Below are 24246 nucleotides of genomic sequence, written 5' to 3'. Positions count from 1 at the left end.
CGCTGAGCTTCCTGCCCCAATGGTGGTGCTCCCGTGAGACGTCAGCCCCGAGACGGGGTGGCTCCCGCAGCATATGGGCCCCCGGTCCCTGGGGAGGACATTTATACAGAACGTGTCTCCCCACGCCAGGAGGGGACCCGAGGTGGGGCCTTCCCTGACGCAGGGCATGGGACCCGCTTGGCGGACCGGGCGTGTGTGCCAGGCCCTGCCGGGCTTCTGTGAAGACACGGAGATGGACAGTGACCGTGTCCTCTGCTCACAGGGGCTCAGCCCCGGGACACGGACACCGCTCCCCGCACTCCCCTGTCTGACAGTGCCCGGGGCTCCGAGGCCGAGACATCCGGGAAGACTGCGTGGAAACGGCGACATGAGGGTCAATGAAGGCTGGATACGGGAATTTGTGGGAGGGAGAAGCAGGAGGAGGGATGAGGGAGAAAGGCGGGAGGACCGTGGCGTTCCCACCAGCCGCACGCACGCCAGAACTCACGTCTGATTCAAATCTGCATCTTGGGCTGGCGGATCTCGACAGAAAGGCGGGCTTGACAGACGGAGGCTCCAGCCTGTCACCAGCGAGCGGGAGGGGCCGGATGTAGTCCCCGACCACGGTGCGGCTTCTGACGGCGCTCTCCTGAGCTGACCACAACACGAGACAGTTTAACAAGGACACGGATGAAATAACAGCACATACGGGTCCTTCGACCCCCCAGCGTGCCCGTCCCCTCACCGCCTCAGCCTCGGGGCTCCGTGTTGGGATCTGCCCCCCTCCCACCCTGGGTCCCCATGGCCAGCCTGACCCCACTCCTGGCCGTGAGGATGGTTTGGGGGCATTGGTGGTATCACGTGGGGACGGAAGGTCCCGCCACAGGGAATTAAAGGGAGTCGTGGAGAGAGAGGCTCTCCCTTCCCTGGCTGCCATGCGGGGGGCTGGGAGGCTCGGTGCAGCCACATTGCCACCGGGAGGAAAGTTGGTCCCATCAGAGCGCTCATAGCAGGGGACCGCCAGGCGGGGAGGAACTGCTTCCTGGGGACACAGTTCGAGCCCCCGAGTCCAGTTGCGCCTGGAGCTGGACCTCCTGGCTCCTCATCCTGACGACAAGTGAGTTCCTTCTGGCTCACACCAGTTTAGGTCAGCTTTGCTGTCATTTATGACCGAAAGAGTCCTAACTAATGCACAAGGTGGCCAAAGGGCCAGGCGTTTTTAGGGTTCCAACGTGAAACACAGGAGCGCGATCTCCCCCCGCCCCGTCCAGCCTCTTTCTGTAGCGGTCAGACCACGGGATCGCCTCCCTGAAGACGTGACCTGCTACGTCCTGGCTGGGAAATACCACGTGATTCGGTGTAAGGTGGGAAGTGTCCCACCCACAGGGGCCCCGCGGCTCCGCCTGATCAAGGGAACTGTGAGAGAGCACCCCCGAAATGGACGCGGTGCCACAACAGACACGGGACTCTGCTGGGGGGTCAGATCCCGGAGAGCAGGGGCATTGCGGGTCGCGGCCATCTGTCCCCTCTGCCCCGGGCAGGTGCTCGGCGTACAGCAGGTGCGAAGCGACCCAGAAGCCTCAGAGCGGCAGGTGCGAAGCATCACTGCTTCTCCCCGCCCCGGGCCGTGGGGGGTGCGAACCCTGACCCATGGCGGTCCGGCCAGCGCCCTGTGAGTGGAGGTGAGCAGGTGTGTGATCCACTGCCTCCTTTCCCCTTCGATGGAACATTCCAGAGAGAGGCTGTGCCTTCCAGCGCTCCTGAGAGAGGACAGCGCAGCCCGTCCCCCAAGCGCCGCGGGGCTGATCCGGCCCCTGAGGTCGGGGTGCACCACAGCAGCACCTGGCCCGTCCTGACCGATGACCGCTGGGGTCAGCAGCGTGGACGCGCGGCCCTGCGAGATGAACACAGTGGGGTCTCCTCGTGTTCATGTTTGGCTGACGTGGCCCGGTCCTCGGTCCAGGTCCAGGTCCGACTCGGAGCCGGCATGAGGCAGAGGCAAAACCGTCAGAACCGCCGGCACCCTCGGCCTCGCTGGCTCCCAGGCAATCCTCCTGCAGCGGTGGGCGCTGCTCTCCCGAGATTCGACCTGGACTCGACTGCGGGGCCTGCGCTCACGTCAGACGTGGCCCACTGCGCAGCCCGCCGTCCCTTAGCGGCTCCCGATCAACCCCCAACTGTCTCCTCAGCCTCTGGGCCAGGCTGGCTTCAGGCAGGAGGACGTGGAGCGGGTGGGCCGCACATCTGCCCACGGTCCTTCTCTGCCTCGTGCTGGCCCTTCCACGCTCCCCTCACACCTGGGGGAAGAAAGCGGGGCCCAGCCGCCAAGGCCCCCGGGGCGCCCACCCGTCGGAGAATGCCCTCAGGGGGACCGCCCTTGGGAGGATCGCGGGGCCTCGGGAGGCTCTGTGGGCTCTCCTCCACGCATCCATCAGCGATGCCGGCACAGCGAGGGTGAAGCCAAGTGTGCATGGGCCCTGCCAATGGGGGCCCCTCGCGGGGTGAGGTCGCGCATCGTTACGTGAGCTCGGTCCATCGGGACAGCGGCTCTTCCCGACGGCTGCCCGGAAACCGTGGTACAAACCTATTGGTCCACCAGGGTCCGAGCAACAGGCTTGGTGCCGCGAGCACCTGCTGGCTTTGCTTTCACTGAGGGCCCACTTCCGCCATCGGGAATCGTATCGCGCTTCCCGGAGCCGTCCCTCTGGACACTCACGCATCTACACTCTGCACAGAGGAGCTCATGCAGCAGGACCAGGATGCCGTGGGGAGAAGGGCCTGCCTGCCACGCGCAGCTTGGCCAAGGGCCCGAACGCCGTGTCACGGGTCAGGAGCGTGACCAGGCCCCATGGGGTCTGTGCCGAGCACCTGCCTCCCCCGGCAGTCTGGGGCTCAGGTGCGCGCCAGGCAGAGGCACCATGTGACCAGCCCCCCCTTACACTCTGGGCACCGCATCCCCCGCGGCTTCCCTGGGCAGGAACTCTGCATGCACGGGGCGCTCCGCGTGGCCTGCGTGGATCCTGCAGGCATCCTGTCTCTGCCCTTAGGATCTGACCGTGTCCCCGTCCCATGTTGCCATCATAGCTCTAAGCATAGCTCTGAGTCCTGGGAGTCACCAAACGTGTTGGGGTCTTGAAAAGTGCGTACCGGCCAAACATATGGCCACCGACCCCGAGAATGTTCGTTTCATGGAGTAAGAGCTGAAACCGTCCTGCCTCTTCTTACCCTTCGGGCAACACGGCCCCAACGTCACTTCCTGGAGGCGGGTGTCTGAGGCCGCCCGATCTAACGTAGCCCTGGGTCACTTTCTACCTTGTCACCCTGTCCCCACACATCTGTCCTGGCCATTCCTCTGTCCCCTTGCTTCTCGCCTGTCTGCATCCACCGAGAGGAAATTCTGCGAGGGGCCCGGCCGGCCGGCCGACATCACAGCCGCAGGCCCCAGACCTGGCCTGGGTGCGCCGTGCACTCGGGACACCGTGGAGGGACTTGCCGACCTCCCGGCCCCCACCCTGTTGTTCACAGCCATGTGACATGGCAGCTAATGGCTGAGCAGGACAGGAAGGATGGCGCCGACAGAAGCCATGCAGGGAAGGTGATTTATCGACATGGTCAATAAATAAACGAGGCATGTTCGCGTCGTTGTAATGTTATAAAGCACCGAAGAAACCTCATCCTCTGTTTTGATGGTAAGGGAAAGAATCTGGAAATTCTCTCCTCTGTGGAGTTCCAAAGGGGGAGTCTGACACTCATCTCCCCTTAATTAAAACAACAACTTTTGAACAGGTGGGCATTCTTGCAACCAGGGTGACCCGTGCGGGTTGCCCTTGGGCGAGGAAAGCGCTCTTTGACGGCCCAGGCAGCTCTCTGCGTCTAGGCGGGAGCCCCGCAGTGAGGCCGTCATGCAGACCCCGGTGGTCTTTCAGCCAGACACAAAGACAAAATCCCTCCCCCAGCACGCAACGTCAAACCGTGCTGCCCCCCGCCCCGCCTCCTGAGCACCAGTGGGCGCTCACCGCTGTGAGCCTCCCGGCTTTCGTGCGGCAGGAACTCGTCCCCATGTGGAGGCTGCTCGGCGTGAAGGCGGGGAGGGCCACAGCCCAGCCGTGTGCCTCGCGGCCCCGGGCGGGAGCTGCCCGGCTCACTGCCAGGAGCTGTGTGACCCACGCGAGGGCCTCGGTCTTGAGCTCTGCAGAGTGGGACCAGGACGGCACCTGCCACATGCGGCCATGCCAAGAGCACGTGGGCTGACACCTGCGAGCGCTCAGAGCAGCGGCTGGTGCCGCAGGCATGCCCAGTGGCTGCTGGGGGCCTGCCGTCACCTGGAGCCCCGCGATGCCGGGCGCCCGGCGCAGGCGGTCAAACAGACGCGCGGGGCTCGCCCTGCTGCGGGGTCGCTGGCTATCCCTTGGCCACGCGACACAGGGGCGGGCGGGGCAGGCACTCACCTTTGCCGATGGAGGGGGCGAGTCCGTTCATGAACTGCGGGAAAGGCTTGCCGGACGCGGGGACGTCCAAGGAGGCCCCAGCGCCGCCACCCAGCAGGTCGATCTTCCCTGCGTGCTCCCGGAGCCTCTCCAGGTCCTGCGACAGCAGGCGGAACTGCTCACTCTGCGTCCGGCATTTCTCCTCCAGCTCCCGCACCTTGCTCTGCACGGCAGAGGCACGGACACGCAGTCAGGGGTGGGGGGGGCATGCGTGCATGGGTGTGCACACGTGTGCGTGTACATGCATGCACACGCGTGTGTGGTGGCGAGCCGCCTCCCACCTCCGTGGGAGAACGGTGTCTGATAAAACCAGGCGTCCCGTGCAGCCTGGCGGTTGGCCAAGTCCCCTCCCCGCCGGACGTGGGAAACCACACATGCCGCGAAGGCCTACAAACACTCCGATCCCAGCCAACCGCGGATTGTTCTGGGCTCTGTGTGCAGCTCGGGCCCTTGTGGTTGGCACGTCTCGCCATAGCTGTTTGAAATGTGGAGGGTGAGGCGGTGACACAGCCCAGACTTGGGGGGCAGCTCAGTTGCCAATCCACGGATTCATTTTTCTCATGGGGGCACCCGCCCCTAGACTGCAGAGCCCCAGGGAACACTGCTCTAGCAATAAAAGGGGATTTCTTTCTGCTGGGTTTGGTTAGCAACACAGCAACATTTGCAGACATGCAGAGATGTCTCCGGAGCCCTGGGGAGAGGGGTGGGCTCCCTCGGACACACGGCAGGGAAGAGGCAGCCCGGGGCAGCTCCCTTCTGACCCCGCTCCTGTCCCATTGCTGCCCCGCGGGCTCTCAGGTTCACTGGCTTGATACACACACTCTTCCCCGACGCTCACGGACCACGCTTCCTATCCTGGTGCAGACGCAGGGCTCTGTCTCAGCGACCAGAGTGCCTGCACGGTCTACAGCTGGGCCCACACGCTGTGGACGGACGCGTGGAGGGTCGGCTCTGCCCCCTCCCCCCGAGGAACTCTCTGCATGCTGCTCACTGCCCCCCGTGGTACGCGAGCCCCTGGTTCCTTCTCGTCTGTCTCCAGACTGGATGGGAAGCTCAAAGCCTTCGCTCTCTCTGCTTCCCTCCTCAATACGTCCTCAGGGCTCTTACAGAATTGGGCACATAGTAGGTGCTCAGTAAGTGTTTGCCGAATCCATGAAAAGAGGGGACTGCAGATCTGCGGTGCGGTGGCTCATTTTGTCCGCATGGATGGAGTCCTGCCTTGTCTCCGCTCCTTACTCCGTGATAAATGGAGAATCCCATCTGCTGCATTATTAACTCCATGTGTAGCCTGGTCCCCGGCTAACATGTCAGCTCCACGAGGGCAGGATCGTCTGCTGCTTCCCTGATGCGTCCCCAGCACTTGGAACGGAGCTTGGTACCGAGTCAGCGTTCAGTAGATCTTTGGTTTAATATGGGCGTGTGTGGGGGAATGCGGGGACAGCCAGGAACAGCCCTCGACCTGCAGAGGACCAGCGGTAGACACGCTTCTCCCCCTCCTCCTCTTCCTCCTCTTCATCCTCCTCCTTCTTCCCACTCTCCTCCCCTCTTCCCTTCTCTTCCTCTGTCCTCCTCTTCCTCGCCCCTCCCCCTCCCTCCTCCTCTTCTTCATCCTCTTCCTTGCCCCTCCTCCTCCTCTTCTTCCCCCTGTTCCCCTCCTTCCCCTCCCCCTTCCTCCCCCTTTGCCCATCCTCCCCCCCTCCTCTGGCATTAAGCTTTCCAGCTCCTTAGTATAGAATGAAGTGCTATTTATGTCTGAGATCAGGGATTTCTAAAAAAAACCTAACAAATCCCAAGCCTATAATTAATTTCTTTGATTCATTAAAAAAAAAAATCAGCAGGATTCTTCTTCTAAAAAGCTGAATGAGCTTATCGGCGATTGCTGCCTCCACCAAGGCAGAGAAGTGAGCTCAGCACTCCCGGGCCCAGGCGGGGACGCGGGACCATTCAGACCTGCCTCCAGCTGGGCCGACCCCAGAACAGGGTAACCTGTCAGATGCCCCGAGGCCTAGGGCCCTGACTCCCAACTCGTTCTCTCCAGGGCAGAGCCGTGAACCCTGACGGATGGACAGGGTCCTCAGACGGGGAGAGCAAGCGGGCACAGGGGGCCCTGAGCTGACGGGATTGTCCGGGTGTGCGAGAATGTTTGGTGGCTGGTGGGAGAACACGAGCACTATTTTCTTGGCCGTGAACTCATTTTCACGTGTGTTAGGAGAAAGGCGGGCAGATCAAATCCTCGGTACCACCTAACGAAAACAGCACATGGATTCTTCACTTCCGTGCCATCCTAGAAACGACAAAGCCAGAGTGATGGAGGACAGATCGGCGGTCGTCCGGGCTGGGGCCGCAGGACGGCGCGACGCGCAAGGAGTAAGAGGAGGGGGTGACGGCTACCCGCATTCCCACCGTGGCAGTGGGAATCTCCGTGTGCTCCCAGCTCCCAGAACGCTACACTAAAGGAACGTAAAAACAGGAGAAATCCAGATGCGAACAGATTTAACAATATGAGATGATGCTGTAGGTGCCCGGCCTGGGCGGTCAGTCTCGGTGGTGCCCATGGAGCGTGGCCGAGGTCCTCACGGGCCTCCCTGGAACCTGGCGTCCGAGACGCGCCTGCCACCGGCAGCCGGTTGCTGGGGCTGTGTGACGGGGTGCTCCAGGAGAGGGCGGGGCCCCAAGGCGGAGGGGGCGACGTGCGCTCCCGGCCAGACCCTGCAGGACGCAGACACGCCCCGGGACGGGGCCGCCTACAGGCGCCTGGTGGCAGCACCTGTCATGGGCCACCAAGCACGGGCATCCTCGGCGCCCACTGCCAGCAGGTGTAGCCTCCGAGCTCCCTGGGAACTGCCCTCGGTGCCCCCCTCCTGCCAGGTTGTGTCTCTTTGTTCAGGGGTCCCCTTCACCGATGGCGACTGGGCTGTGCCGTTTCCCTGGCAGCTGGCCTGGACGTGGTGCTCTGAGGAGTGGCAGGTGATGTGCTGACCGTGCAGTCCCAGGAGCGGGTGGGCACGTCGGTGTACCCAGACATCCACGGAGGCTGGTGGGGAGTGCCGGGGGGAGCACGGGCGAGCCGGACAATGCTGGGGGAACACAGTGAATGGGAGCGTGCATGTTCTGTCCGGAGGGGCATCTGCTCCGCATCGGTCCAGACCCACGGGGGCTAAACTTCTAGTCTTTGAAAAGGAGAAGAGAGTCTTTATTTTAATGTAAAGATCTCTCAATGTTTAAGCATCGGCAGAGGCCCATCCACAGTCTGGGCTGACAAGGCCGGTCTGGAGACGGTATGGCCACTCGGTGACCCTGGGCGCGAAAACCCGGGGAGCGTTCCCGCGGGCACCCGGTCAGGGTGGCTGGCTGGCCTCGTGGCCCAGGCAATGGCCTCCAACTGTGCCCACGTGAGCCCTGGACACACAGGAGGATCCCCGCAGGGTCTGGGGCTCCGGGGGCCCAGTCTTCTGGATGAAGAGCACGTGTCCCGGGGAGCTGGTGTTCCACTCTGGAACAATCCTTGTCGCCCCTGAGACTCCCATCCCAGGGGCGGGCAGTGTGCACGTTAGGAACGTAGCTGCCCTGAAGACATCGGCCACCCCGTCTCCATCAGTGCCCCAGCCACGCTCATTTGTGAGGCCGATATCAGGGGAGAAAACCCCTGATGAAATATCAGCTTTTCCCTAAGCATGATGAGTGGGAGAAACGGGCATCTGTTGGTGACATTAAAGGTATTCCAGATACGTCAACTGGCTCAAACATCGTGGTGTCATCCTGCCCTCAAGTGGACAGGATACAAGACTGGAACAGAAGCCGCAAGGCTCTGAATGGTCCTGTGTCCAGATGCGGATTCGGAGGATTTCTGGTTCCCCGAGGCCTCCTGGATCAGGCCCGTCGGCTTGACCTGCTTCCCTCGAGTGCGCCTTCCATGGGCACTGGCGGCGAGAGGTCCCCAGGGTGCAGGGAGGACGTCGCGGAGCTGTGGACGCACACGGATGTGCCTGCTCGTCAGAGTGTTTGCTTGACCCGTGTCTGTACGCATGGGAGCCTTGCCTTCAGCACAACCTGGAGCAAAGTTGCAGGGGGGCGGCCAGGCCTCTCCCACCTCCTCCGGCTGCTTCCAGAGAGACGCGCGGAGCCGTGTGGGCCACACCTAACCACAGCTCTCCTCCGCTACCTGCCTTGCCTCCCTTCCAGGTGCCCGAGAAAATGGCCGTGGGGCTGCCGGAGCCCAGGAGCTTCCGGTGCCTGATCTCTGGTCTGGGGAGCAGGGGTCGGGACAGCGAGGAGATGGGCGCTGGGGACCCGTTACGCCCAAAATGCGTCATACAGGAGGGCGCTCCCTCTGGAAGCCTCATCCGGCTTCCTGCCTTCCGGAAGAGAGGCAGTTTTTCCTGCAGGAGCCCCCAGCAGCTGGGTGTCCTGGCCTGGCTGCAGGGCCCCCCCAGTCCCTGAGTCACCAGCAGGAGGAACGGCTTCCCAGGGAGCAGGAAGGCAGCAGTGACCCCACCGACCTGCCCAGCTGGCTTCTTCGCACATCGGTATTTATTTCAGGATCCAGAGCCCTGTCGCCTCCTGGACGGGTGGCCCCCCGGGGAGCTGGCCACCTGCAGGCGGTGGGAGCGGGGGCTGCGCAGACCACGGTGGTAACAGATGGCACCCACATCAGGCAAGTAAACTATCCCTGGAAGAAACACGAGACTTGCAAATGTGGTCGTGGGTATTTATAAAGACGAAGGAAAACACATCCCAGCGTGACTAGCCATCCGCGCCCGCCCCTCCGCATTCCGCATCAGAACTCCGGGCTTCGTAGAGGACAGCCGCGTGGGGGGCTTGGCCCTGTGTCCAGCCAGGCCAGGTGGAGAGTGCGGGGCGGTCGTGAATCATCCAAGGAGCAAGGAGGACCAGAGGCGTCCCGGGCAGGCTGGGCCCCCGGCATGGGAGTGCGCAGGAGTCAGGTTCCGTGTGGCATCCTGATGGCCATGCTGCTTACCCAGGGCCGTCTGCCTGCTCTGTGCCAGGTGCTGTTGGCCTCGCTGATGGCCAGGGAGACCACGGGCTCAGGTGGTATGAGCCCATGGCACGGGGAGACAAACAAGGCCAAGATGCACGAAAGCCAGGGGTCAAACACCCAGGCAGGGGCCGGCAAACCCAGGCCTCTCCGACTCCGGGCTCTGAGCTGGCTCTAGATTCCAGGTCCCCCCCCAACTCATGGGGACCTGGAGGCACGTCCTGCAGCCTCTGTGGGCCTGTCTCCACCTAGAACATGTGGTGAAGCATGTCTTCCAGAACCCAGTGGGGAATTGCAAAGTCAGACCCCGGGGGGTGTGGGAGGGGCTCCATTAGCAGAAGCGACAGTCTCCACCGCTCTGGGGGCAAAGCCGCAGTGCAGATGCCGCGGGGAGGGGCGTGCGGCCAGCCTAGCAACTCAGACACCCGAGCTCCCTCCCCCCCTCCAGTTGCCTGGATGTTGATTTTCAGCAACATGTGAGAGCACATCTGAGCCCGTGGGGGTCTACCAGAATTCCCTACATTTTGTCATCAACGGGGACACTCCGTGTCGTTTTCACAGTGATGCCCAACTCAGGAGTGCCTTCTGCTGCCAGTTTAATACCCCATCTCTGTGGGCTCCTGCCGGCAACCCTACGGCTCATGAGAAACCCCATGTCCGTTCATCTCCACAGGCTGAGTTCCGGGATCTTCTCGGTGATTGCTCCGAACTCCAGAATCTTTGCAGGACTTCACAGTCTTGAGACTGAATGGAATGACACCGTCGCCAAGGGGAGACTGGTGAGTGCGGACTTCTCTTCGGCTGATGGTTAGCATCCTACGCCATGCCTGTCTCCAGCACAAGTGTCTTCAACGTTTGCTTTGGTTCGTGTGATTCAACATTTGTCCAATTCTCCAGCTGCAACGGCAGTGAATTCTAAGCTGGTGGGTCTGGATCGCCGGAGTCTCCCTGTTTCCGGGCAGATGTGCGTTCGTCACGCAGTATTACGTGTGCAGATAAGCACCTGTCATTGGTGGGACCTCAGAATACCTGTATCACCTTCGGGGTGCCAAGAGCGGGGGGGCAGGCGGCGGCCCCCGGGACACAGAGCTGGAGTGGGGGTTGGTCCCGGGGCAGCCACGCTCCCAAGCATCGGGGCACGCTCGGCTTCCCTGTCCCGACCACCTCATCTCGCAGCAAAGCCTCAGGGGTACGGGGCTGCTTAGGCTATTCCAGGAGCACCGAGACCCGGGGGGGGGGGTGCGCAGGGGCTTCCTAAGACGCATCAGATATAAAACATTAATTACAAATCGTTATGTGTCCACCTCTCAGATTCTCAATTTGGCTACTATTCTGCACACTTCCGTATCAAAATCGCGTTGTCCCATAAGGATTCTAGAATTCAGACGGGGTGGGGACGATACCACGGATCAACCACGTTTGGTTTCATTCCTGGGGCCCAGGGAGACGGCACTTCTGGCTTCTTCTGGTGACTCAGCAGAGCAGGTAGGAGCTGTCCCTGCTGCGGTCACCAGGAAGCCCCACGCGCCAGACGGCACGGTCACAAGATGCAGGGAGCCTGCATTCCCAGGTCGTCCCCGCGCCGTCCCTGCATCGTCCCCGAGTCATCCCCCCACGTCCTCCCCACGGCATCCCCGCATCGTCCCCCTACAGCGTCCCCATGGCATCACTTGGAGGGGAGTTCTCCGGGGCCTTCCCCAATTGGCAGCAGACGGTGCCGACAGAGAACGACCTTCATATGTTCGATGTGAGGTTGTGACCTGAGCCTCACTCTACAAATGCACCTGAGAACCGGGTTCATCTTTCTGATGGGACCAAGTGCGTGTCCTCCTGCATGTGCTCATTCACCCACACGCACACTCACTTGCCACATGGTGATTCAGTGTCCTAACACCAGCCCGGCAGAGTGACCCCCCTTAGGCCCAGCAACATGGGGCCGGTACGTTTAGGGACCCATGCAAATGTTTTCATTTTAGTTTCCTTTAAAATCAGAAACAAACAAATAATAATGAATCCAGTGTGGACTATATCCTCTTTACCCAGGCAGGTGCATGTAAAATGTAATTTTTAGTACTTTCATGGAGGAAGGGATGGGACTCATGAGGCAAAGAGGCCCAGGGTCCAGGGAGGTCCCAACACCGCCCAGATGCTGGGCCTGCCTCGAGAAGACCCCGTGCCGGCCTGGGTCAGGGGGTGCGCTGTCTGCTCATCAAAGCCTCCCCAAATGAGACCCAGGATGAAAGGAGCCTGCGCAGGTTCCTCCCCGGCTGGGACAAGCGTCTGGCGTCACGGGCAGTTTGAAGCTTCGTCCCAGAGCTGACGGCCAGCAAGCTGGCGGCCACAGGGAGGTGCTGGGAAGTCGCCCCGAAGAATAAGGCACAAAGCATACAGAACACACACGCAAAGCACACAGCACGGACAGTGGCAAGAGCGAGCTCATCCGGGGCTTTCCCCTGCAGCGGGCCCGGAGCCCGCCGCCCCCGAACCCCGCACACAGGCACTGCTCCCCTGCACCCCTTCTCAGCAGCCTCGGACGGCGCCGCCAACTGGCCCTCCTGCCCTCGCGGCCTGGCTCTGCTCTTGCGAGCTGTGCGTCCCGGGGCAAGGGACTCGGTCTCTGTGCCTGATTTCCAATCCGGGAAGAGGATGATGATGGTAGCGACCTCACTGGGGGGTCTATGGATTAAATCCGATACACGTGTCCAGTGCCCGGTGGACAGTGTTCACGTGGCCTGCACCCCCGCCAGGGAAGGCAGCGCTTCCGGGTCTCGTCACCGTGTGAACTCATTCACAATTCAACGCCGGCTGCGGTTTTGCGGGCGGGAGAGCTGACCCCACTTCCCAGGGAGGACGGACGCGGGGGCCAGGGAAGCCGGCTGCAAAGCAGGGCCAAACTCCTGGGGTCTAAGTCCAGACTCGCTTCTTATCAGCTTGCCTTGGGCCAGTCACTTGTGCCTCGGTTTCCCCTGGGTCGTCGTGAAGATTAAGGGGCATGCGCATGTGTCCTAGATGTCCCCAGATGCACCCTTAGAACAGCGTCTGGCACAAAGTGAGTGTTCAGGGAACCCCAGGTCACCATCATTGGGTTATCGTTATTATTATTAATTTTAAAACGTTCTCTTGCTTCTTTGTCTTGAAATAACTCCCCCGTAAAGTGCGGGGGACGCCGTTTCCCTAAATGGTGCCTTCTCTGCAGTTCACAGCGTGCTCGGTCTTGATTCTGGAAAAGCTCTATTTTCAGCTAACGCCTGACGCCCACCTTGGCGAGGCCGCACAGCAAGCCCGGATGATTCTGCAGGTGCTGGACTCTGCTTGCGTCCTGACGGGGATGGAGACCGCCCCCTCCTCTCGTCCCCAGACACCCTGGCCATTCACTCATCAGAACACAGGGCTCAGGAGCACCCACAGACCGGCTGTGCATGGACGGCCCCTGGGAGGGGGGTTGCTGCCACATGTTTGCTGAGACAACGTTTGGAGTCCCGTGTGTGCGTCCCGCTGGGCAAGGGGGCGGCTGTTCTGCTGAGGAGAGCACCTGACTCAGGGGAGTCCCCAGCGTGCCATGCGGGACGCACACCCGTGGGAGGGGTGGATGTTCAGGTCACTAAGACGCTGAGCCACGGATTGGCCAAGACTCCAGGGCACTGGCTCGTCCCCTATGCCCTCCGTCCCCAGACTAGCCTCACGACGCGAAGCAATTCTTCCCAGACAGCGGCTGCATCGGAACTGCCCCAGGAGCGGGGGGCGGGAGGGCGGCTGGGTCCCTCCCGGTTTCTGGGTCCCCCCACACTTTCTGACTCCACGGGTTGGGCGGGACCTGAGAATCTGCATCTCTAGCAAGCCCCCAGCTGATGCCGACTCTGCTGGTCTGGGGACCCCACTGTGAGAACCACTCCTCCTCAAAGAGGGAAGATCATCCCTTCCGTGAATACGCGATCAAACTCAGAGTTTTGGAAAACACTCAAAACCCTGTTCAGAGGGACAACGCTGTTCCTCCTGTTCGGTGGGGGTGGTGAGAAGGGCCGCGGCCTCGCCTGCAGGAGGGCCCCGAGCGCGCACACGGCAGACACAAACACAGCAGTGGAACGTTCTGGGGCCAGGGTGGAATCCTGATGACCGACAGACGGGCCGCCTGCCGGGCGCGGCTGGCCCGAGGGCAGGATCAGTGTCCCCACCTCCCACCCCACCCCACCCCTCGCGGTCATCGGGGTTCCGGGCTGTCCTCCCAGCCTGACCCTTACGGCCGCGGCGGGAAACGGGAGACCAGGTTCGCTGAGCCTGCTCAACACTTGCGGGAACAGAGCTTGTGTCCCGGGCCTGGCTGGCAGTTGGCAGCGCCCCCCGCCGGGGAGGTCCTGCCCGCGGCTCCTCATGCCCCCGGCCCCCAGGAGCCCCCTCCCCGCCCCGCATCCGGAGGAAGCTCGGGGCTGCCGGCTTCGGGAGAAGAGGCGGGTTGAGCGGGCCCAGGGACGCGTGGCCGCCCCGTGCACGAGGGAAAGCAGCACCAAGCACACCAGCAGGGGGAGGCACGACCCTCGAGTACCTGCATGCCGTCCAGCGCGTTCTGCGTGAAGCACAAAGCAAAGACACAACCAGGGAAGACGTCGTAAAGAAGAGGAGACACGGGACTCTCAGCACGTCTGCGCTGCCCCTGTTCCCCCAAAGCGCGTCCCAGGGTGACCCCCATGCCAAAGCATGCAGCGCCCCCGGCCCGGCTCCGGCCAGGAGACCCCAGAGGGCAGGGGCACACAACACACCTCCTGTCAGCGGCCTTGAGCGGCGGAGGCGAGGAAGTGTGCTTGCAGCGGGAGGCGATCCGAATGGGCGTGGGGGGGCGCGGGGGGCATTTTTCAGGGAGAAGCGTGGCCATTGGGGGCTGCTGCCATTCCCTCAGGTGATAGATCTCCCCCTGCCATTCATCACACTCACCCCTCCAGATATTCATTAGCTAATGGACGCTCTCACAAAACCAATTCTAATACATATGATGGTAATGGTGGAACCTTCCCCTGCAGGAGGAATAGATGTCATGAGGCAACGCAAGAGAATTGGGAGAGGCACACGTTCTCCGTGGCCGCCGTGGCCCTGGGGGCAAAGGACGGGGCCACCTTCCCCCCCATATCTGGGGACGGAGGCCCACGCAGGGCACCCCGCCTGTGTGTCTATAGGGAAGGGGCAGGGGGCTGCCTGGCCTCTGTCTGTAGCCGCAGGAAGTCCCCCACGCAGGGCTCACTGCGGGCGGTACTGTGGCCGCGACTCAGATGGCGCCCACCGCTCGGATCCCCTGGGTCGTCCCCTCTCTCATTCTGCAAAGGCCTCCCCAGATAGCACCTGCCAAGCGCTTCCCCAGCATCAGCACTGTCCCTGAACCATCCACGGTTCCACCCACACCCACGCCTTCTCCTCATCCCGAGCAAGAGCGTGGCCTCCTCCTCCTTGCATGCCCCCCAGAGGAGCCCGTGGGGGAGAGCGGCCCACGTGAGGCCCCCAGCTCCGCGGGGGCTGTGTGACGGCAGGGACATGCCTTTGCCTCTCTGTGTGGTCCCTGTGCTGACCGCACGGGGGGTGGGTGAGCAGCACTAGGGGCTGGTGCCCAGCGGGTGCTCATGAGTGCCCCCCACTTCTGACCTCGCCCGCCCCCGAGGCCGGTGGTCAGGGTTCCGGCACTTACCTCTAGCAGCCGTAGGGCACCTTCATGTTCTTTCTTAGCTTCAACCTGAGCCTTTTTTTATGATAAAAAGAGAAAAGAGTCAATGTTTAAAGCAGGGGAAAGAGAAGAGAATCAGATGAATGTCTGAATTATCGGGGTGTGGGTCACTGATTTTTACCCCCCTAAGAAGCACTCCGTTCTGAGGACCTAGACCAGTTCTCATTCCTCTCCCCTTCGGGCAAACACGGGATGAATGCCGGCCGGCTGGATGCTCTTTGTCAGCACGGGGAATGGGGAAACGCGCCCTGATCGTGACGGGCTGGGCCGGTGGGAGGCCCCGCTCCTCCGGAGAGAGGCGGTCACACGCAGAAGGGGGCTGGGCCCAGGAGAGCAGGATGATTCTTCCTGAAGCCTCAGGGACGGGGTGGGGGTGGGGGGCACCATCGTCTCCCAGGGGCCTGAAGCTGCTTGGGAAACAAGACGCCACCAAGCAGGCGTGACCCCCAAGTAGCTGAAGGTCAGCTGCGATCTCCCCGGCCCCAAGGAGAGCCCGAGATGGGGGTCCCCGAGCATCTGGCAGGCTCTCAGCCGCTCAGCCTGTGGCAGGGGGCGGCCCTCCTCCCATTACTTGAAGCAAAGCCATGTGTTCCACAGAATAAGAAACGTTACCCGTTTCACCAAACCAGTGTCTCGGGATGGCGGCGGCCTGAACCCCGCAGTGAGTTCACACAAAACTGAAATGCAACGTCCTCATCCCTCGGCCCCCAGACCCGAGGTCTGGCATCGCGATGCCAGCAAGTACCGCGGCGCCTGCCTGGCGTTTGTGGCCACGTCTCCCAGGAAGCGCCCCGATTGTGCTGGGTACCCGGCCCCATCCCGAGGGCATGAGAACAGGTCCAGACGCTCGGCGGTCGGCTTCCCGGCGGGCGTGCAGCTTGGCCACCTTTCTGCCCGGGATGCTGGGGGAGACGGGACAGACACTCCTTGCCTACAGGACCTGGGCCCCAGCGGAGGACAGTTTGGAGTGCCGCAGCCATGCTGCCCCCATGAGGGACGAGGCTGGACCAGCCAGCGGTCTCCCCGCCGGAAACCAAAAACGAAGCCAATGCAGAGGAGCGCCAAGGCAGGAGAGTGCTGGATCCAGCCGTGTCTGAAGCCCACTTCAGTTGTGTGCACAACTCCAATTCCCTTTTGCTGTTTTCTGTCCCTTGAAACCAAGCATCCTGATGAACGCAATCACCAGTGGTTGGAGAACACACCGCTTCCCATTTTAAAGCTGGAGGTGCTGAAGTTCTGTGAGAGCCTGAGGCTGAATCCCAAGCCAGGAAGGAAAGCCGGCCCGCATGGCCACACGGACGCCCCCTCGCGTGGGTTTCAGTGGCCTTGCAGACAGACATTCCTGAAGACGCTGAGAAGTGGGTTTGTGGGGAGGTTTATCTCCGACACTGTAGGGCACCTGCCTCTGAGAATTTCGAGCCCTCGTGAAGGATCCCTTTGTTCCACTGAGATTTACATGTAGGATTCTCAGTTCTAGAGGAACATGGTCTCTAGGTGCCAGAAGAGTAAGTAGGGATGGGCTACCCAACATCGCAAAGAAGCCAGTGGGCATTATCTTCACAGCCTCTCAGGAGGAGGTGGGGCCCAGCGTCCCCAGCACGGCCAACGTGGGGGGGCAGCCTGAGATCCCGGCATGGTTCACCCCCATGCGTGCCATGGGCACGTGTCTCCATGGAGGGCTTTGAGAGCCGAGGAGGCAATGGAACGCCAGATTCATCGCAACCTTCAAGGGCTTAAAACTGTCCCTTTCAAAGCTGAAATGAGAGCAACAATAACAAAATGGGGCGAGAAAAGACAGCCATCCGGAGGACGCACAGGGATTATATAAATAACCTCACCACTGAGCCACTTGAGTCAAAGTTAGTTTCCAACCGGCAGGATAAAAAACAACAAAAAAACCCAAAGCTAGCCGTGAAAACGGCGCCAAGTTTGCAGTGATGACTTGGTTTCTGGCTTCCAGAGAGAATCGGGAGCTGGTTTTCACAGGCTACTTGCAAGCTGGGCCATTTGGGCAATCAGAATAGATTGTTAAAATTAACAGTTCGAGTTGGCAGCGCTGAATTCTTGCAACATCGAAGCAACAGCTTACGCGAAGCTCATCAGGGGGCCACGGCCAACTTGTGGGGGAGCTGTGACCTTCACACAGGCACGATGTCCTGCAGGGCACAGTGACACACGGAAGGACTGTAGCTGTCAGGGGCGCGGGGGCCTGCTGTCAGAGGAAGGGGGCTGTCGTCGGGGGCATCGAGCGTCCGGGGCAGTGGGCTACCACGTGTGGTGGGTTCCGGGAGGCACAGAGGTGCGGACATGCTAGACTCAGCGTCAAGGTCTGGACACTTGGCTGGGATGGACCGCGTACCCAACGCCCAGTCTCCTTGGCAACTGGGGAGGGCGTGGATGCCGGTGAGGATGCAGCAGGGTGAGGGCATTGTGGGCACTCTGTAGAAATGGGGCGGTCCCGGAACCAGGCTGGGGCTGCAGGGAGCCTCCCGTCAGCGCGGAGGAAGCCACCGACCGGACACCAGTCCCGCAGGTGTGCACAGGGACTGGGGCAGACGCTCTATTGAATGATCGCAGGGGTCAGTCCGTGATCCCCTGCCACCCACCACAACAGCGAGATCGCGACTCATGTGGCGGGCTCGGCTCCTCCTACCGCCCACGTCCGTGACAGCCCCAACCCTGAAAGCCATCACTTGGCACGTGGGAGCCGTTCTGAGCCACAGTAAAATCGGTCAGGTCTGCAGATGAATTTTAAATCTGGAAAAACCCTTAGATGATCACCACAGCAACTGTAACTAAGCAAGGATGCAGCTTCCTCGGGAAACAAAGTCTGAAGCTGGGGAGCAGCTGGGCTCTGGCCACCGGTGGCCCGGAGGGCGCCGGGGTCTGGGCGCCCACAGGTCATGGGGAGGGCAGAGCCATGGCTTGGGGACTCCTTTGACGGGCACTAGAACTCAGCGTCGGGTACTGAGACCAGCCCCGCGTCCATGGGTGGCCGCTCACCGCACCTCTCCTTCCGCGTCCAGGGATCTCGGCACCTCAGCGTTTGCCGGGCACCTGCTACGTGTCGGCCGCGACCTCCGAGTGCAGATGCTGCTCTCTGGGACAGGCCACAGGCAAATGGACGAGCACAGCACCACCCATGGGGTGGCATGCCAGAGGGCGCGGGAGCAAGGAGTGGAGCCCATTCAAGGCTGCGTGGCAGGGCAGGGATCTCAGTGACAAACACCGGCCCTGCCATTACTGGGGGACCAGGCCTCCTGGGCAAAGATGCAAGAGGGGGCAGATTTGGTGTGGTTGGGGAACGGAGGCCAGGGCGGCAGGAGAGGAGGAGGCAGGGAGGCCAAAGCTCAGAGTCGGCCCGCGAGCCTCCCGGGCCCCGGGCCCCGGGCTTTCCACACTTAGAATCAACATTCACAGTGTGCGGGGCCTCCTCCCACTCTGCACCCCTCACCGCTGCTCCACGAGCCCTGGAAGTCACCGACACCGGGACTCCGCAATTGTCGACCGGAGTGTCGAGCGAATGAAAGCAAGGATTCTGGACTGAGCACTTGGCCCCCCAGTTTCCGTGGAGCAGGGGACAGCCGGTGGCTGGTGGCCCGTAGACGGGACAGCGCCCTGCTCGGCTGCCTCTTATACTTTCAGACTCTGCCACCACGGGCTACCAGAGCTACCGGCCGCTGGATGGCCTCATCTTACCTTGATTTCCATTAGAACAGCCTTGGGCATTTTGCTCTTTCTTTTTTTCTTTCTTTAATTCAATGAATGTTTCCACTTGCTTCTCCCAAGCACCATCTTGGGGAGAGGGATGAGCTTCCAAGGAGAGAGAGGCGCCCCGCAGAAGGTTCGGGTCCCAGGCCCCTGACGGCAGATGCATGAGGCCCGCGCGTCCTCGGGGCGGCCAGAGGTGAGGTTGGAGCATGCAGGAACCGCCAGGCACTGCCTGTGTTTCGAGGGAAAGTAACCCCGGCCTCACCTAAGACCCGTGATGCATCAAGAAAAAGGACACTGCGAGCTCCAGGACACAGATGATCCAGCAAAGCACAGACAGGGGTAAAGGGAGTTCCCAAGACGCGGGTGAAGGGGATTCCAGGCCCAGCTCCGCATCCTCAGGAGAAACCAGTGTGGGCGAAGGCCAGGGCTCCGGGCAGGAGTCTCTGGGGAAAGTGGAGGTAAAGCCTCCCCGGGTGTGGCCATTTTGAGAGGAATTCTGCTCTGGCAGAGGATGGGAATAAGGAAGTGATGGGGACACAGAGACGAAGCAGACAAGCATTAAGAGGCATTAACTCTGGGGAACAGGTGACGAGCAGGTGTGGCTGAGGACGCAGTTCGACTTGGGACCTCGTGCCGAGGTGTCGCGTGGAAGGCTGGATGAAAGAAGAGGGTTCACAATCCAACGTGGAGAGCTCAGTGTGGCGGGGGGCGCACCCAGATGGTATTGAGACCCACGGGACCAGACGAGGTCGCCACGGGAGCCAGGGTAGACGGAGAGATGTGGCTTGTGGACCGAGTCTTGGGGAACACCTGTGATGTTTATGGGATGATCTGCGTGGAAGGAAATTACTGGAGAGGGTGGTGTCCTGGAAGCCTAGAGCACAGAGGGGCTGACCACCCGAAACTGTGCTCTGGGTCAAAGAGCATGAGGACAGAGGACCAGCCCTTGGCATGATGTCCATGTATGGACAGCAAGATGAGGGCGGGGGTCCCACTGGAGCGGATTCGAGAAAGCCTGGCAGCTGTTGCCAGAGAGAACGGGCAGCTCTTGGAGACAACACACTGCTGTCCCATGGGACCCAGCTCTGGACCTCAGAGAGCTCTAGTACTTTTATGGTGGTAGGGGGACAAGGGCCCGACTCCAGTCAACCCTGAGCTTTACAGGGAGCATCCTGGCCCAGTGGGTTCAGTGCAAATCCAGTTCATGCTGCTCACTAGCTGAGTGGCATTTGGCAAGTGACTTAATCGCTCTGGGGTTTAGCTTCCCCAATTCGGAAATGGGACGATGACAGGACCCACTTCATAGGGTCATAATGGGCTTGAAGCGAGAGAGTTCTTGTTAAAAATAGTCCCTGGCACCCAGTAAGTACCTGGCTTCTTTTTAGGGTAAGATGCCATTTGTTCTTCCTTTGCCCTTCCTGACTCCCGTGGTGTGTTACCCCGAGACCTCCCAGCCCTAACGCCCCTCACAATCGCTGTCCCAGCCTGTGCACAGGGTCTGCGCGGCCCTGAAATGTTTATGTGCAAGGAAAACGCCCCATCCGCTGACTTTTTCACAGAAAATAGAAACACGGGACAATGAGTCACCTGAGAGCATTTCGCAGTCCACCGGTGTCCCTCCATCTAGGACTCAGAGCCTTTCCTCCCATCCCGTGCACCTGCCGCTGGGTGTCTGCCCATCCAGGACCACGCCAGCTCAGCGATGTTTCCGTCCAGCCCAGATCGACACCCACGATGTGTGAGGACTGGGAGGCCCAGAGTCAGCCTGGACTTGCCCCTTCCCACACACCCCCACCCCTGCCCGCCCACCACAGCCCCTGAGCAGACGGCTCCCGCTCCTGATCCGTCCTGGGATGTATCCACGTCTCCCCTCTGCAGCCGTGCCCCAGGCTGAGATGCCAGGCTTCCCAGCAGCGGGTAAGGGGCCTCCCTGCCCCTCCATAGATCAATCCCCAGTGCGATGCTCAAAGGATGTGCATCAGACCCTGTCAAACCCCTGCTTCAGCCCCCCCAGTGGCTTCCCTTTCCCTTGGAACTAGATTGTGCTCCTTCTCACATCCAGTAGAGCGCCCGCAGCTTGGCGCCACCCTCCTTGGGACACGTCTCCTGCCCACTGGGCGCGGACTGTGGCCCTCCTTCCCCGGGCACCAGGGACCCAAGCACTTGCATGACCTGCCACCCACCTAAGCTTTGCCCTGTCTGGAATCCTGCCCTTGTGAACCCGTCACTTCATTCTGTCCCTTCTTCCCTGCATGGCATTTGCATGACCTGAACTCGTTCATCCTCCCTCTGCGGGGGGCTCACTCTCCCTCCGTGGGGGCACAGGCCGTCTCCCCCACCACTGGACTCCCCTTCCGGAACCACCCAGAGCTGCTGACATGCAGCAAACAGCCAACATTTGTTGAATGCATGAATGAATGAATGAATGAATGATCTCATCAGCAAGTGTAACATGCTGGCCCTCCATGCTGGAAATCAAATGGAAATAGGAACTCTGAAGAAATCGCCAATCTCGTTCCACTCAAGGTTCAACCTTCCTCTTCGAATGCTTTGTTCAGAAATCAGAGCTCTAAGACATTGCCACATTGGCACCCTGATTTTGTACCGGTTCCTCTTCCTCGGCTCCCGCCACTGATGAAGCATCAGTGTGTCCAAAATAGAGACCATGATGAATGCAGGGAAGGGAGAAAGGAAATTGGACGAGGCACAGAAAAGGCTGAATATCAGAATTGGCTCTGGCGCACTTTCCTGGCATCGGATGTTTCCTAAATGAAACTCCAGGCCCCCGGAGAAGGTGCTGCTGAGAATCACCGACCTGTTGCCCCCTCGGCAGGAAATCTGTATTTCCGCAGGCTTCCTATCTCCCTGGGAGGCGCCGGGCCAGGGACGGGGCTTCCGGGGCCGCAGGGAGCGGGCTCAGGTGCCGGGCAGCCGTTCCAGGCTCCGCACAGCGGGCAAAGAGAAGAGCCATATCTCTGCCTGGACCCCAGCAAGCAATATCCTTTCTGGATAACATCTAATGAAACGTTGCTCCTTACCGTGCCGGCCAATGTATTATGGCAGGTAATAAGGCTGGACAGTCCCCATCAGCGGGGGCTTAGTGACAGCTACCCTTGGTACATGGTCTCAATAAACAGTCAGAGAAGCAGCCTGGGAAATTCTCCACCTGCTGCAAAGTCTGCTCCCAAACTCCGGAGGAGAGGGACCATCCCAGCAGACTCTCAATGCCAGCCAGGTGGGCACACAGCCCTGGGTCCTTTATTACAAGATCAGAGGCCTGGAAAGGCGGTGGGGTGGGTGGAAGGCCACCCAGACGGGGGAGGGGGTTGCCCCCTGCCCATCAGCGGCCAGTCTCAGGAGCGCCCCCCACGGGCTGCCATGCACCTGTAGCCCAGACCAGAAAGGCTCTGGCTGATGGGGCCCACTGACCTCTGGGGAGGAGTGGCTCCAGGTGGGATTGGGGCTTCCGGAAGGAAATGAGAACCACACCCAGGACCCCAAGCCCCCCATAGAGGGATACAGGAGAGGACCACAGCTGATGAGGAGGATGGGCCCCAGGGGCAATGTTCTTAGCCCCCCAGCACCACCATGGAGGCCACGGGGATGGGCCCCCTGAGCTGCTCAGTCCTACCCTCTGTTTTCCCTCCTTCTTCCTTGTTTCTTAGTCTCTGCTTCTCTTTCTTCTTTGTGTTCGTTCCCTCTCTCTCATGCTGAAAATGTTGCCCTGAGACTTGATCTGCTCACTTAACAGCACATGATGGAACTCTCCCCAGTTCAGCAGATATAAACCAAAATTATTCCTTTTAATGACGCCGTCCTGGTCTGCAGTATGGACGCAGCGCAGTTTATACCCCTGCCTCGGATGGGCGTCAAATTTAACCCCGTTCCCCACCCCCATCCCACCAGTACTGAAAAAACAAACAAAAAAAACCCCCAAAGAACAAAGCAAACAGAACCGAAGTCGTGTCGAACCGGTTCCTGTGGTTCTCACAGGGCATTTTTTCTGGAACGGAAGGTTTGCCGATGGAGACAGGTGTGTGTTTAGTTGTAACTGAGGCCGGCAGGGCCGAGGCCCCTCGCCCCCGCGGCCACCCAAGCGAGCTTTCCCCGCGAGCGCGCCGGCACCGCGCGCTGGAGGGTCCCCGCGTGGGCGGTCCAGCTCGGGACACGGGTGCCTCGGGGGAGCTGGGCAGCATCGGGAGGCCCAGACGCCGGGAAGGAGGGGAGACGCGGGTGCGCAGCCCCACCCCGTCCCTGCGCACCCCCGCCCCGCGCGCGGCCGCGCTCACCTTCTGCAGCAGGTCGATCTCCTGCTGTTTGGCGTGGAGGACAGCCAGGGCCTGCTCATGCTCCAGCTCCAGGTGCTGCCGCCGTTCTGCGGCCTCTCGCATGTGCTGCGGGGGACAGGCGGGGTCAGCGCGGGCCGGGGTCCTGTGCGGCCGTCCTGGCTCTCCCCGCCCCCTCGCCCCTCCCCCCGGGGGACCCAGACGCAACGAGCCTTCCACCTCCACTTGCCTTGTTTTTTCAACGCCCCGAGCACTGAGCGGAACCAGAGGTCCTCGAGCGAAGGCGAGCTCTCGGCCGCTCCCAGCCCCGAGCGAGCAACAGCCCCAGGTCACGGATCCCCGCCTACCTAGCGGGTAGCGCTCCAAGCCTCTGGGGGCGATGTACGTCCTGCCACCCTCCCCTTCACCTAGGAGGCAGGCACTGTAACGGGGGAAGCAGGCACGGGGAGCTTCTCCCGGCCCATCACACCCTGGCAAGTGGCCGTCCCAGGTTCGGGTCAGGCTCCGTGGGGCCTCCGAACCTCGGGCTTCGGCGCTGTCCGCCGGCGCCCCGCTCCAGCCACACTGGCCTCCTTCGCAAGCATTCGCGGCAGGCGCTGACGGGGACCGCACTGATACCGCTCGGACGGTGGAGACGCGCCTCCGGGACCTCGGGGCCACACGCGGCAAAGTACCGCATTCGAGAGCCGCGCGGCCGGGGTTCAAATCCCAGCGCTGAGCTTGGGCCGGTGCCTTAACCTCTCTGTGCTTCACCTTCTCCCCCGGATTATTCATTAGCATCATTAGCCATTTGTAAATGGTTAATTAGCAACACGCTAAGTAACTGTTGTTGACGGCTAATTATGAATCAGCGCCTGCTCCGCGCAGGTGTTGTGAATGTCTTACGAGGTGCGGGGTACCTGGCGTCTACGAAGTCCTGGGTCTCCTTTCTCTCTGAGCCCAAGGAGCCCTGTGCACGTCACGCGGCACGGCGCCCTGAGGCCGCTCCAGCGCGTGCGCGGGGGAGGAGCTTGCAGGGAGGGGCGGAGCCTGCGGGGAGGGGAGGAGCCTACGGGAGGGGAGGAACCTGCAGGGGAGGAG

General features: G+C 61.4%; 1 protein-coding gene across 1 annotated transcript in view; it reads right to left on the bottom strand.

The window, feature by feature from the left end:
• Positions 1-24246, bottom strand: part of RIMBP2 (RIMS binding protein 2) — a 226319-nt gene that overhangs the window by 43509 nt on the left and 158564 nt on the right. Inside the window, exons 5-8 of the mRNA XM_035016812.1 lie at positions 23170-23274; positions 15131-15181; positions 4428-4629; positions 488-633 (exon numbers count right to left, since the gene is read on the bottom strand). Of these exons, the coding sequence (XP_034872703.1) occupies positions 488-633; positions 4428-4629; positions 15131-15181; positions 23170-23271 (501 nt within the window). The 5' untranslated portion in view covers positions 23272-23274. The remainder of the gene's footprint in view (positions 1-487; positions 634-4427; positions 4630-15130; positions 15182-23169; positions 23275-24246) is intronic.

Source organism: Mirounga leonina, unplaced genomic scaffold (genome assembly GCF_011800145.1).
Source record: "Mirounga leonina isolate KUSES-001 unplaced genomic scaffold, KU_Mleo_1.0 Mir_171, whole genome shotgun sequence".
NCBI lineage: Eukaryota > Metazoa > Chordata > Mammalia > Carnivora > Phocidae > Mirounga > Mirounga leonina.
The sequence above is the reverse complement of the archived record's forward strand: the minus strand, read 5'-3'. Positions and strand labels throughout refer to the sequence as shown.